General features: G+C 39.6%; 1 protein-coding gene across 1 annotated transcript in view; it reads right to left on the bottom strand.

The window, feature by feature from the left end:
- Positions 1-12546, bottom strand: part of syne2a (spectrin repeat containing, nuclear envelope 2a) — an 86593-nt gene that overhangs the window by 34037 nt on the left and 40010 nt on the right. The window contains exons 51-74 of the mRNA XM_030721973.1: positions 12397-12541; positions 11989-12189; positions 11489-11748; positions 11259-11409; positions 10598-10741; positions 10369-10497; positions 9692-9874; positions 9442-9579; positions 8975-9160; positions 8485-8607; positions 8076-8258; positions 7765-7860; positions 6893-6994; positions 5244-5321; positions 4623-5033; positions 4408-4496; positions 4169-4316; positions 3668-3751; positions 3127-3282; positions 2070-2270; positions 1396-1488; positions 905-1087; positions 503-673; positions 219-356 (exon numbers count right to left, since the gene is read on the bottom strand). Of these exons, the coding sequence (XP_030577833.1) occupies positions 219-356; positions 503-673; positions 905-1087; positions 1396-1488; positions 2070-2270; positions 3127-3282; positions 3668-3751; positions 4169-4316; positions 4408-4496; positions 4623-5033; positions 5244-5321; positions 6893-6994; positions 7765-7860; positions 8076-8258; positions 8485-8607; positions 8975-9160; positions 9442-9579; positions 9692-9874; positions 10369-10497; positions 10598-10741; positions 11259-11409; positions 11489-11748; positions 11989-12189; positions 12397-12541 (3793 nt within the window). The remainder of the gene's footprint in view (positions 1-218; positions 357-502; positions 674-904; positions 1088-1395; positions 1489-2069; positions 2271-3126; positions 3283-3667; positions 3752-4168; positions 4317-4407; positions 4497-4622; positions 5034-5243; positions 5322-6892; positions 6995-7764; positions 7861-8075; positions 8259-8484; positions 8608-8974; positions 9161-9441; positions 9580-9691; positions 9875-10368; positions 10498-10597; positions 10742-11258; positions 11410-11488; positions 11749-11988; positions 12190-12396; positions 12542-12546) is intronic.

The raw sequence follows: 12546 nt of genomic DNA, 5'->3' as shown, positions 1-12546 counted from the left end.
CATTTTGTTAATATGAACTGATTCCCGTATGAATAGTAAAAATAAGCCCATCAAAACTAAAATTACTACAAAACCAGCTCCTACTGGCAAACCTGGGAGGACATGTCTACTAGTTTAAATGATATTTAGCAGATTATGCTAAGGAGAAAGACAGAGTAACAAAACAGCTCTGACTTAGAGAAGTGAGAACAAATTATGTGAAGTGTGACAGGATGTACCTGGCAGGCATCTAGTCTGTGCTGCACTAGCTCCTCCTTATCATCATCTCCCTCTGGCTCCCATCTGCTGATGAAGGCTTCAGACTCATCCAGCACTCTCCCCAATCGACCACAATTATCCTCCCAGCGGGTCCACTCCTAGAACAGAGCCAAATATAAACCCATGCACCTACTCTGACATTCAGTCTATGAATGTGTGTGTTTTTTTCCAGGAATAATAAAACAAAGTGCACATTTGTGTATGTATAAATTCATATGGCCTTCAGCAAATATGAGCTACAAACCTGAAGCCTCCTTTGAGAAGCTACTTCCTGTTCCAGAGCCTGTTGCTGGAGTGATTTGGCCCTGACTTCCAGCTGTACCCGTTCATCCTCTTGACACTTGAGTGCTTCTGGCTCATGTTGGAATAGATACTGAACAAAAGCCATCTGGGACCGGAGGACCTGCATGAGCTTCTATATCACCAAGAGACAAGCAACGTTATTGTAAATTAAACAAATGTGGCATCAAAGCAGATGTGATTGAGGTCTAGATATTTGGGTGTCTAATGATTAATTAGTTGAGGTTGTGCTTGTATAATATGTCTCTTTTAAAATCACGAGTTTTCTTCACACTCTTGCAGTACTGCACCAAACTTAAATCTGGGCTTTGCATGTGTTTTGAAGAACTTTCTGAAAGTCAGATACCTTGTTTCTGCAGAGAACAGCTTGAAGTTTACTGCGGCTCTGAACCTGGCTCATCTTTCTTTCTCTTGTGCATTCTTCACCCAATTCCAGGAGCCGCGTTATCCCCTGAAGCAAGGACCGAGAACTGTGCTGTAGCTTGGCCTTTTCCCCTGGACTTTCCCTCAGATGTCTGCCCAGCACACACTGCACAGATACAGGTGAGCAGCAGAATTTAGGGAGAATACCATTAACTTTTGAAACACAGATCCTGCATCAGGAGCAACTACAATGGTAGTGAAATGCACTCAGTTAACTACAGCATCCACAACAAGTCAGCAAGATTTAATATGTCTGAATAATTTGAGCAAATTCATCATTCTGTATGTGTCTGATAACATAGTAATTGCCTGTAATGGATGCTTTACTTTTATATTAATAGCATGCCAATTAGGCCTTTGCTTGTATTGGAAAACTGGTATTATTAAACATGCACATATATGCCGCAAACATACCTCCAAAGAAGGAGTATCCTTTAGATTTGGAAAGATTTGACTCTGTCCAAAATCAAACTCATTCAGAAGACACAGCTGATTGGAGGAGAGCTCCTATGTGAGACACAAGTAATGCGTTATATTATACAAGAACTACAGAGGTACTTTACAAACACAGGATTACTGCATGACATAAAAAAATCTCTAAATTATACTTAAGCAAAATAATTATTATTATGAAAATGCTCTTATGTCAAACTGTTCTTGTCCCTTTAATAATATATGTGTTGGATTATTTTTCTTGATATGTAAGAAGCTTGAGGCTCAAAGCTTGTTGAGAGGGAGATCATTTTACTGTTCTGTCATTGTAATGCATGTTTCGTCTGTAAAATCTAAACCTGTATAGTGAAATTACAAGAATAAGGTACCACACAAAATAGAAACTACTGCAGAAACTGTATGATGATTACAGTACTTACAGTACAATACCAGTGATTGTGTTGACATTTGAATTTTTTTTTTTTTTTAATTCAGAACATTCAGTTACAGTATTGAAATCACTAAAACATGTCAAAGTGTTTTAGTGACACACGGATTCTGCACATCCATAGGCATGGAGCAGATTTGATCTAGTCCTGGGAAAGAGTGGGAAAGGATGGAAAAGGGTGGGCACTGAGCTGCAGTTTATTTCAAACCTGACACGGGTCCTTGAGGCCTGGATCTTCAATAAGCTGATTGTGGGAGGAAGTCAAGGCCAGCTGGGCCGTATGAAGACAATCCTGAAGGCAGGTCAAACAGCTGTAAGCATCTGGTTCTTCCTTTGAAAGTGCAGGCCTGGTCTCTGACTCCACTTTACTCATCAGCTGAGACAGGGTACACAGCTCAGCTGATACACACTGTGTACACAAACACAAAAAGGGACAAATGAAATGGAAAAATTCAACCCTCACATTGAATTTTGAAGTATGCAGAGCCATAAAATGATACGATAGTAAAGGAAATGTACAGTCACTGGCCGCTTAGGTACAATTGTTCAACTGCTCATTAACACAAATATCCAATCAGGCAATAACATTGCAGCAATTCAATGCACTTAGGCATGAAGAGCATCAGACTGGGGAAGAATGTGGCATTGCTGGTCTGAGTATTTTCAGAAACTGTTGTTCTACTGAGATTTTCCCATAAAACCTTCTTTAGGTTTCATGGGGAAAGAGAAGACGATATCCAGTGAGCAGCAGTTCTCTGAGTTCTGAGTGAAAATGCTGTGTTGATGCCAGAGGTCAGAGGAGAATGGCCAGAGTGTTTTGAGTTGACAGGAAGGCAACAGTAGCTCAAATCGCCACTCATTACACCAAAGATATGCAGGTGTTGTTGCTGACCAAGTCCATCCTTTTATGATCACAGTGTACCCATCTTCCATGTGCTGTATCACAAAGCTCAAATCTCCAACCGGTTTCTTGAAAATGTCAATGAGTTCACTGTGCTCAAATGTCACAGTCATCACTTATGAATCCATTTGCGATATGATAGAAAAGATACACATCATGGATGTGCAGTCCATGAGCAGCAATTGTGTGATGCCACCACATCAGTATGAACCAAAATCTCCGAGGAATGTTTCCAGCACCTTTTTGAAGCTATGCCACGAGGCATCAAAGCAATTCTGAAGGCAAAAAGAGCTACCAGCAAGGTGTACCTAATGAAGTGGCAGTGAGTGTAAATGTATTTGTGAGCAGTATTTTTGTCGCTCACCTCCTGCTGCAGCAGCCTCAAATGGGATTCATCCTCACCAGCGCTGTCACGCGTCAGCAGAAGGCCAGTGAAAGAGTCCAGGCAGAGGAGGACCCCCCGTGCAGCCTCGTAAAACTCCTCCTTCAGACCTGCATGAGAACCATCTGCAGAGCTCACCTGGGAAACGTAAAACATCATCATCAATATGACTCAACACAGTTTTTCGAGGTCTGATTCTAGGAACATTTTAGATCATGCATCTTATAAACTGTTTATTACTATGCTAGTTTACTTTGCAGTTTTCTACTCAATAATGAGATGAAAAAAACTGGAAGAATTATTTATAGCGTGCTGCCTGATTTTGTCACAGAATGGCGTGAAAACGTGACAAACTTGAAAAGTTTTTTCTTTTTTTTTTTTAAATGAACCTGATTATTTCATTGCGTCTCAGAGATCCATGTAAGTCAGTCATTTGCTGGGTCAGTGTACTATTTAAAGTCGTCAGTAACCTGTGGATTTAGAGCATGAATACACTTCTTAACTCTCTTTCAATTATACATACTATTTGTCTTAGCACGGTGGTGGACTCCTGTATCTGCTGAAGAACTGCACCAGTAGATCCAGGTGATATCAACTCGTCTGGAACCTAAACACAAACGTAAAATTTAAGAAGGGTGTAGCTGGGCAGAGACACAATGAGCTAAATTTACTGCATCATCTTTTCATATTAATTTATATGTGATCCACTATTTTGCTTCCGGTAAAACAAAACGTATTTTAGTGGCAAAGGGAACACTAATAATAATATACTTTTTCTTTTTCATTATAAAAGACAGACAACTTCACTGATGTGAAAGCAAAAATGAGCATCAGCACAGAGAACAGGATGAAAGTACTGAGCAAACCTGGTAACCTGTTGCCCTGGTAACAGATGTAATGATTGTGCTGGTGTCATAGCATCCGCATCTTAGAAATAATTTCATTTCCATCATCTCATCCCTCATGCGCATCGTGCAGTCCGACTCAACACACACATATTCAGACACAGCATGTATTTTCTTGCCTTTTCTCCAGTCCCTCCATCCTCTCTGCAGATCTGACTTTGACGCTCCTCCTTAACCTTTTTCAAAGTGGTCAGCTTTTCAGAAATCTTGGAATGAAGGTGGCTCCACCTTTGGCGCTCGTGGTTAACATTTTCGTGTCCAGCCAAGCTAGGGAGCACAAAAAGTTTGAGCCTATGATATGCTGTTTACACAGGAAGTCAAAGCTCCAATACTCAAATAGTACGACCGGAACTTTTACCTGATTGGCTCTTCAGGAAACTGCTGGGATCCTTCCAACAAACATCTGGTGCTGACTTCAGTTTGCTCTTTCAGTCTATTAAAAACATCCTGTGCAAACAAACAAAAAAGTCATTAATCAGTCACTGAATAATTATTTAATATACTACTTTTTCAGAAAATTAAAAATATTTACATGAGTTTAAATAACTTTGATTGAAATCTATTAAAACTTACCAAATTTGGATTGGGAGCTGTGGACAGCAATGGATCGTCCTCTTCCTCATCTATGAGATCATCTGATGTTCCTCGAGCAGTAAATGGAGTTATAGGTCTTGAAGGAATCAGCCTCGTGTCTCCCACTGCAGCTGCCACCTGAGGGGTCTTTGTGCGAGCATCAGCATCAAAGGCTTCATGTTTTGGTGACCTGTGCTGGTCCACAACAGCAGCTTTAAACTGGCCTTCGGCTGCAGGGATGGTTGCGGTGTTTCGTGACTGAGCGGTCACAGATCCAGGACTAAGCACTTTGTCAAAATCAGCTGTAGAGTCAGGTGTTATTATTCCAGTTTCAACACATTTAGATCCAAGGTTGACATCTGACTCAGAATTTTCTGCATCTCCGGAAGAAGACTGAGGATCCTCTAGATCCTGAAAGATAAATGAAATATGTTGCTAGAAATAACTACACCTTATAGCACTCCTTGACTTATTCTTATTTAAAACTTTATTGATTAGTTAATATATTTTTCCACTTTGACCACTAAGAAATAAATACTTATCAAAATGTTATAAAAAATTTAATGAAAAAGGCTTAAATGCTCTTAAATAAATGTATATCCAAAATTAAACATTATTTACCTTAATATCTGACAGCAGCTTATGTTCTGCCATACCCTCCTCCTGCACATCTGAAAGTGTGAGTGTCTCCTCCGGGTCCTAAGACATTGGTTGGGTAAATATACAAATGCGAACCGAATCCTTGCACAAACAAACATGTTCATCACAGATGATATCCTCATTCTGCGTGCATGAAAGGAAAAGGTTTCTGCGGAGCAGCTGCTTCTGACAGCGGCAGAGTGGGGTTATCAGGAAGCACAATGAGCATGCGGGAAATGTGCTAATTTCTTCCACAGGAAAAAAAAAAAAGTATTTGAGTTAAAAATTGTGAATTGAATTGAAGTAAATCAAAGGGTCATTCCATGTCAGTTCACCAAATGCCTACCATCTGATCGTCTCAGATTCACCTGAACAAATACCAGGATAAAGATATAATCAAGGAATTATACAAAATGTCAGGTCCCTGCTGACATTATTTTTTCAAAATAAAGCATTACCAGTCCATATTCATTTAGCTATAGTGTCATATAATTATTACCCCCCCCCCCCCCCCCCCCCCCCCCCCCCAATTTGAAAGACCTAGTTCATGTACTTTTCTAAAAACACTCCTACCTTCATCCCTTGAAATACTTTATACTTTATACATAATTTAAATTATGAATTTTTATTAGGATAATTAAGAATCATTCTGTATTTTTTTCAGGCAGTTTTGTGATGGTCAGGTGGCACTTTTTTTTTTTTTTGGTAACGCTTTCTTTTAAGGCCCGCCCTTAGGCCGTAACTATCCTGTAAGTTAATTTTAGTTATGTGGAATTCCGCCGTAATTATTTTTAATTCCGCCGTAGTAAAAATAATTATGGCATAATTAAAAAATAATTACAGCGTAATTAAAAATAATTACGGCGGAATTAAAAATAATTCAGCCATAGTAAAAATAATTACGGCGGAATTAAAAAATAATTACAGCAGAATTAAAAATAATTCAGCCGTAGTAAAAATAATTACGGCGGAATTAAAAATAATTACGGCGGAATTAAAAATAATTACGGCAGAATTAAAAACTAATTACAGTGGAATTAAAAATAATTCAGCTGTAATAAAAATAATTACGGCGGAATTAAAAATAATTACAGCGTAATTAAAAATAATTAGCTGTAGTAAAAATAATTACGGCGGAATTAAAAAATAATTACAGCAGAATTAAACATAATTCAGCCGTAGTAAAAAATAATTACGGCGGAATTAAAAAATAATTACAGCAGAATTAAACATAATTCAGCCGTAGTAAAAAATAATTACGGCGGAATTAAAAATAATTACAGCGTAATTCCACATAACTAAGATTTACTGACAGGATAGTTACGGCCTAAGGGCAGGCCTTAAAAGAAAGCATTACCTTTTTTTTTCATGAATTGAGTTAGGATGACCAGAAAGAACAAATACAACTGGAATAATTAGAGAAGAGGATGCCCAAGAAATGAGTTTCATTCCAATACACATAAAATTATGTGTATTTTTAAAGACACTTGCTAAGTCTCATATGTTCTGTTTGTGAGGGTTTTACTTTAAATTCTATCAATAAGCTTGAATAATAAATGTGAAATTTTGGAATGAAACCAAAAAGACACCCACAGACATGCTCTCATGCAGCGTAATCACATCTGATTTACCTCTGGAATACTGCTTGTTAGTGTGTCAGAGGATGACGAGTGACAACTCCTGTCATCCTCATCCTCCTCTTCCTCTGAATAAAACACCTCAAAAGCCCCCTGCTTTCAGTGATGAGAGTGGATATATGATCAAATTTGTGATTTAAAAGAAAATTTGAAGAATGATTTGCTCTCCACTGACTCTCTTCATTCTGTTCAAGTAATATCAGTAAATAAAAGTAAATGTTAAAGTTTCTATTAGCCGTCTCTGCTAGCAGTCACAATTTCATTGTTGCTGTATTTTCATTCTATCTTTTGGTTTTTATCTGGAACTTCACAAATATAATTGTCTTTTTGGGGAAGATTATCCATCTTTAATTTAAAGTCAAAACACCAATATACAGCTTATCAATATAGAACAATAGAACCCCCCCCCCCCCCCCCCCCCCCCCCCCCAAAAAAAAACAAACATTTTTTTTAGGATTTCTTTGAGCCTGCTGAACAGCTCAGTAGAATTATCCATATACAGTTAGACAGGACTCTGATAGGCAGGTTCAAATAATCCCAGATAACAGAGTGAAGAGAGTGAATAGAGTGAATAGGGGGGATAGTCACTTCACTTGAAGAATTCATCAGCTCTACTGGCCTTCTTAGCCCCAAAGTACACCTTTAAAATTTGGCAGCAGAGAAGAAATCCTGTACTTTGTGATTTATTTTCCCTCTCTCAAAAAACTTTGATCAAAAGGTGCTGTAAACTGTAAGCATTAAATGATTAGAAGTGTTTAATTGGTTTAATTCAAAAGACAATCATGACTGTAAAAAGCAAAGATCACACACGTGTTATTTGTTTAGCTGATTTAGATTAGTCAGTTGGTTTGCTAACATATTTTTACCTGGACCAGGTGTCTTTGCAGAGATCTGTCCATCTCCTGAGAGACTGCAGTGATGCCAAGACTCATGCCTGCTTCTTCCTCCGCTCTTATCTTGTCCTGCGTTAGTCAAAGAGACAAGGTGACCGAGGTGACTGCATAAAAACTGGCTTTAGGTGGAGACAAGAATAATCCCTGCTTCATAGCTCAATGTGAAATTACATCAGCAAAATAAGGACAGCATCATATGCACCCTTTATCTCACCATCATATTCTCCTGCAACAGAACAAAATCATTATTTTTCCCTGTGCAGTGAGATTCAGACATGGCGTACCTCAAGCAGAGAGGTTTGCTGCCTGGTTTGAAGTTCCAGCTCCTCGAGTGACTGCAGGAGCAGTTTGCCTCTGGAGTGGACCTGAAGGCCTTCTTCTGCCCCTAGTGGGATGTGAAGCTCTCCTTTGCATCTCTCTATCTCCTCTAGCGTCCTCCGCATTGAATGCACATTAGCCAGGATCACCTGAAACATGTGTAAACTGTTAGTCTGACATTTTTTCCCTATAAGGTTAGACATACAGCAGGGCTGTAAATGCAAGTGTTTTAATCACACTGGTTATCTTTTATATTCATGGTTTTTATCAGAATTGCTTCCTTGTCAAAAGGAGTTTTGTATTCCGTGTAGTAATAACAGTAATATTACTACTATTACTACTATCCAATACAAATAAATAACTGCATTGCCATACCTGTCTGTTGTGCAGATGCTCTGTCAGGGTTATGTTGCAGTCGTCTATGGAGGATAAAATTGTTCTGATTTTCGGCACATTTTTCTCTACAGTCTTCAGCTCAGCTTCCAATCCCTCCACCATCTGAGATGGAAATAGTCAGGAATTCTGTCAGGGACTTGGCATGTAGCTTTGAATGAAAAGTGTTTTATATGCCTATTCTTATTCATTCAACACTTAAAAATATCTGAATGGGTTCTTCTTTAACTTTACTGATGACTACAGCGCACTTAAAGTGACACACCTCCAGTGTCCATTCTGGCCGTGGGTGTCTCTTACACCTCACCTCTCCCTACCAATGTTTGTGACACTTTCTACTGTCTGGACTGTAGATGGCTGCAGTCTCAAAATCTGGCTAGAATTCAGGTACAGACATTCAGGTCAATCTGCCACAAACTGAGGTGTTTGAGATTGCCAACATGCCAAAAGCCTCGAGTGTCAACGTTCTTACTGCAACAGCCTGCAGGAGTTGCTCCAGCGGCTCGAGGATGCTGCCTTGCATTTTGAGGACTTGTTGGTCGTTCTGCTCCAGCCTTTCCTCCTGGGTAGTGATGTCACACACAGCAGAGATTTCAGCCAGCACTGACCTGAAGGCCTGCAGGTTGTGCCTAATCATCTCAGAGTCATCCAGGACCAACTGTAGATCAGAAATTTAAATCTTATTCAAGAAACATTTGTCAAAACATTTGTCTCACGCTCATTTTCAGATCAAAATGTTTGTTCTTGGACACGTAACAATTTCTGCACCATATTGGTTTTTATACACGTAATTTTTTTTTATCAGTATTATTTTAGCCTGATAATAATATAAGAATATTATATTATTGAATATAAAGTCATGGAGACTGCATAAAACAGATAAAAATACATGAAATTCATTAACCTGGTACTTCAGCATGATTGGAGTCACTGACTTACCTGCAGGGACTTTGCATGATTCTGGAGGCTTTTTGTTGTTGTGAATGAGCAGGGAGCAGTGAGCCATGACTGGGCTTCATCTAACCAGCGGGTGGCGCTGCACAAAATATCTTCTAACTCCTGAAGACACTTTGGGATCTGACATAAAAGAAGGAATATAGAAAACGTATAGGGGAAGAATGCAGTCAAACCTAATGATAATGTAATGTATTTATATTGGTGAGCAGTAATAGCAGCGGCACAAACAGACCTTGCTGAGAAAGGTGGTGCGTTGCTCAACCATCTGTGCTGCATCTTGGTAGAGCTGCTGTGGTTGTGTGAGCTGGTCAATGAGAAGCTGCGCTTGATCCGGCTGCTCTTCTGCAAGATCTTGCACCTCGCTCTCCAGGAGCATCAAGCTGCTGTGCCAGGCGTCCAGCTCATCCCACACGTGCTGAACAACAAGACAGTAACGCAGATTATCATTAGTCCCCAGGAAGCTGTAGCTGTTTCAGTTGGCTTGAATAAAATACATTGCACAATAAAAAAATATAGCTAGCAGAGGCTATTCAAGGCCCAAAGGCTACTTTTCAAATCTCAACTGAAGTTAAATAGTTATTCAAATTATGGCATACTTTGTAAGAAAAGAACAAGGCTAAGAAAGTGTCAGATTAAGTAAAGAGTGATTTATAAGGCAAACTAGACGGGAACTTGCAGAGCTGCGAAATAAGACATCTATTTCACAGTAAAGGAAAGCGAACCAGATCTACAGCAAAATGATTTGTTCTCCCTTTGCGTGCTCTCTGCCTCTGCACTAGGTTTGAATAGTTTCAGCTTGGAAGCTTTTGCATACTCAAGCTGACAGATGCACACAAACAAGATATAATTAAACAGCAAGTTTATTTAATTTTTGCACACAGCCAAGCAGAAAACAAGGAACACACACACCTTCAGGACATTTTGAGCTTCACCGACTGTTGGACTTCTTTGCTCCAGTAGTGCTTTCACCTTTTCCATGCCAGAACCCAACTCCAGCACTCTGCTTGCCAGCTTCTTAACTAGGCTGTTCTCTATGATCTGTGTAACACATACAAACACATTTGGAACAACAGGTTTTAGTTAGAAATAAGTTATTTGACAACAACAACAGGAAGTATTCGGGTCGGTTTCTCGTCACCTTCTCTTCTGCTCTCTGCAGAGACACCTGAAGATCCTGTATTTGCTTGCCTATATCAGCAGGAGCCTTTGCGTATCGGCTCTGTGCGCTGTCCATGATGCACTTAAGCTTGGTCTTCTGGGAGGACAACTCCTTTCGGAGCTCCTGTCAGTGTTGAAATGCAAGTGGAAAATGAGAAGGACAAGAAATATAGGAAACAGGCACAGACTGGGAGTGTGGGTCAGAGGTTTAGCACTATCCTCCTTTACAAAATGGTTAAACTAAGAAAGCAAACAGACTGCACCCTCATTAAAAGAGGCAGTAAACCATTTACTGCACCTACAAATGAGACCAGCTGGAAGGATTAGTACTTGAAAAACCAGCTTGCAGTTTCTAATAATTTGCTTGTTAACACAGCTTCTATTTCTCGCTAAGTCTTTTTTTTACTGCAAGGGGCATCAAAGCAAACCCTCATAAGACAGTAAACGTATTTTAAGCACAAGATAAAACATCAACATTTTATCACTGACGAATAACTACAATAATCAAGTACGAGATATTCAACATATACCTAAAGGCAATAATTTTTCATTGCATGCTGTGACATTATTTAATGTTACTCTGTATAAAATCTCAAATACAAAGTTTCTAAGCTTGTGAGACATAAAAAGATGAACCACACCTGTCTTTCGCTTGGATTCAAACATACTTCCAGTGCCGGAAGAATGACCAGCACACGTTTCTGAATCTCTCCTATCTGTTCTTGAACTTGCTGTCTCTCATTCTCCTCAGCCTGGGCTGCAGCTACAACCAGCAGGTTCTGTTCTTGTAAGCTGTGGGGAAAAGTATCTTCTCAGCATACTCAACATAAATGAATAATTACTTTCTAAATGCATGTTAAATTAATCCCACCTCCTGACATTATCTTGGATCTTCACCAGCATTTTGCCAATAGGCCCTGGGGTGATGAAATCCTGGGAACTTGATAAGCTCAGGGCGTGCTCCAGTCGATGCTCCAGGGAGGCCAAGGCCTGCTGCTCCTGCTCCAAGCCTGTCTGATGCATCTCAGCCAGGGCAAGAAGCTCCTGCGGTTCCTCCCAAGTGAAGTTCACAGTAGCGGAGTCTCGAACCTCTGTCTGAAGACTGGCCAAACTGCTGCAGCACTTCTCCATCTAAAGAAAATGGAATTGAAGCATCAATATCTATGGATCACTTTTCTGTTTCTTTAATCTCAGAAAACAGTAAAAGTCAACTGACATGCTAACTTCTGGTTAGTTCTTTAACCTCATTTGGAAGTGAAATGCAAAAGTTTCAAAAGGGAAAAAAATATCATCTAAAATTTTATTTGCTCTTTATTTGTTTCTTTTTAAATATAATTATACATGAAAGTCTTTCTGGAGATTAAAACTTACACTTGTAGTAATGTCCTTCCACTCCTCTCCTCTCTGCTCTGTGCGTGCCATCAGGAGGCCAACGCCACGACGTAATGATACCCAGCACCTCCAGAAGGCACCAACCTCACCATCCTTCCCAACCCCACAACCCTGCATTGGACAACCAGCTCTCAGGTCATCTATCCTCCCAGCGAGACTGTGAAGATCTTCCACGAGAAGCTTCAAAAAAGGAATGGAATAAATTTAAAATGTTATGAAAATCAAACAGTTATTGAAATATTTTAAATTGTACAAAGTCAAATAGACCAGCACTGCCATGGAGCCAAACAGTTAACAGTTATAAACTGCCAGACAAAATGCCAGGTTCAAACAGATCCAGTATGCACGCATACTGATATTTCCATTATAAAGCTGCACCTAACTTACCTGAGCTCTTCTCTGTTGGGCAACACATTTGTCGTATGATGTCACATGTTCTGCAGCACATTGTGAAAGCCTGTCCTCAAACTGTGAAAGATGCTGACAGATGTCTTCATGGCACTTTTTGTGACTTTGCTGTGTCAATTCACACCTATA

Source organism: Archocentrus centrarchus, chromosome 24 (genome assembly GCF_007364275.1).
Source record: "Archocentrus centrarchus isolate MPI-CPG fArcCen1 chromosome 24, fArcCen1, whole genome shotgun sequence".
Lineage (NCBI taxonomy): Eukaryota > Metazoa > Chordata > Actinopteri > Cichliformes > Cichlidae > Archocentrus > Archocentrus centrarchus.
This window is presented reverse-complemented; position numbering and strand designations above follow the sequence as displayed.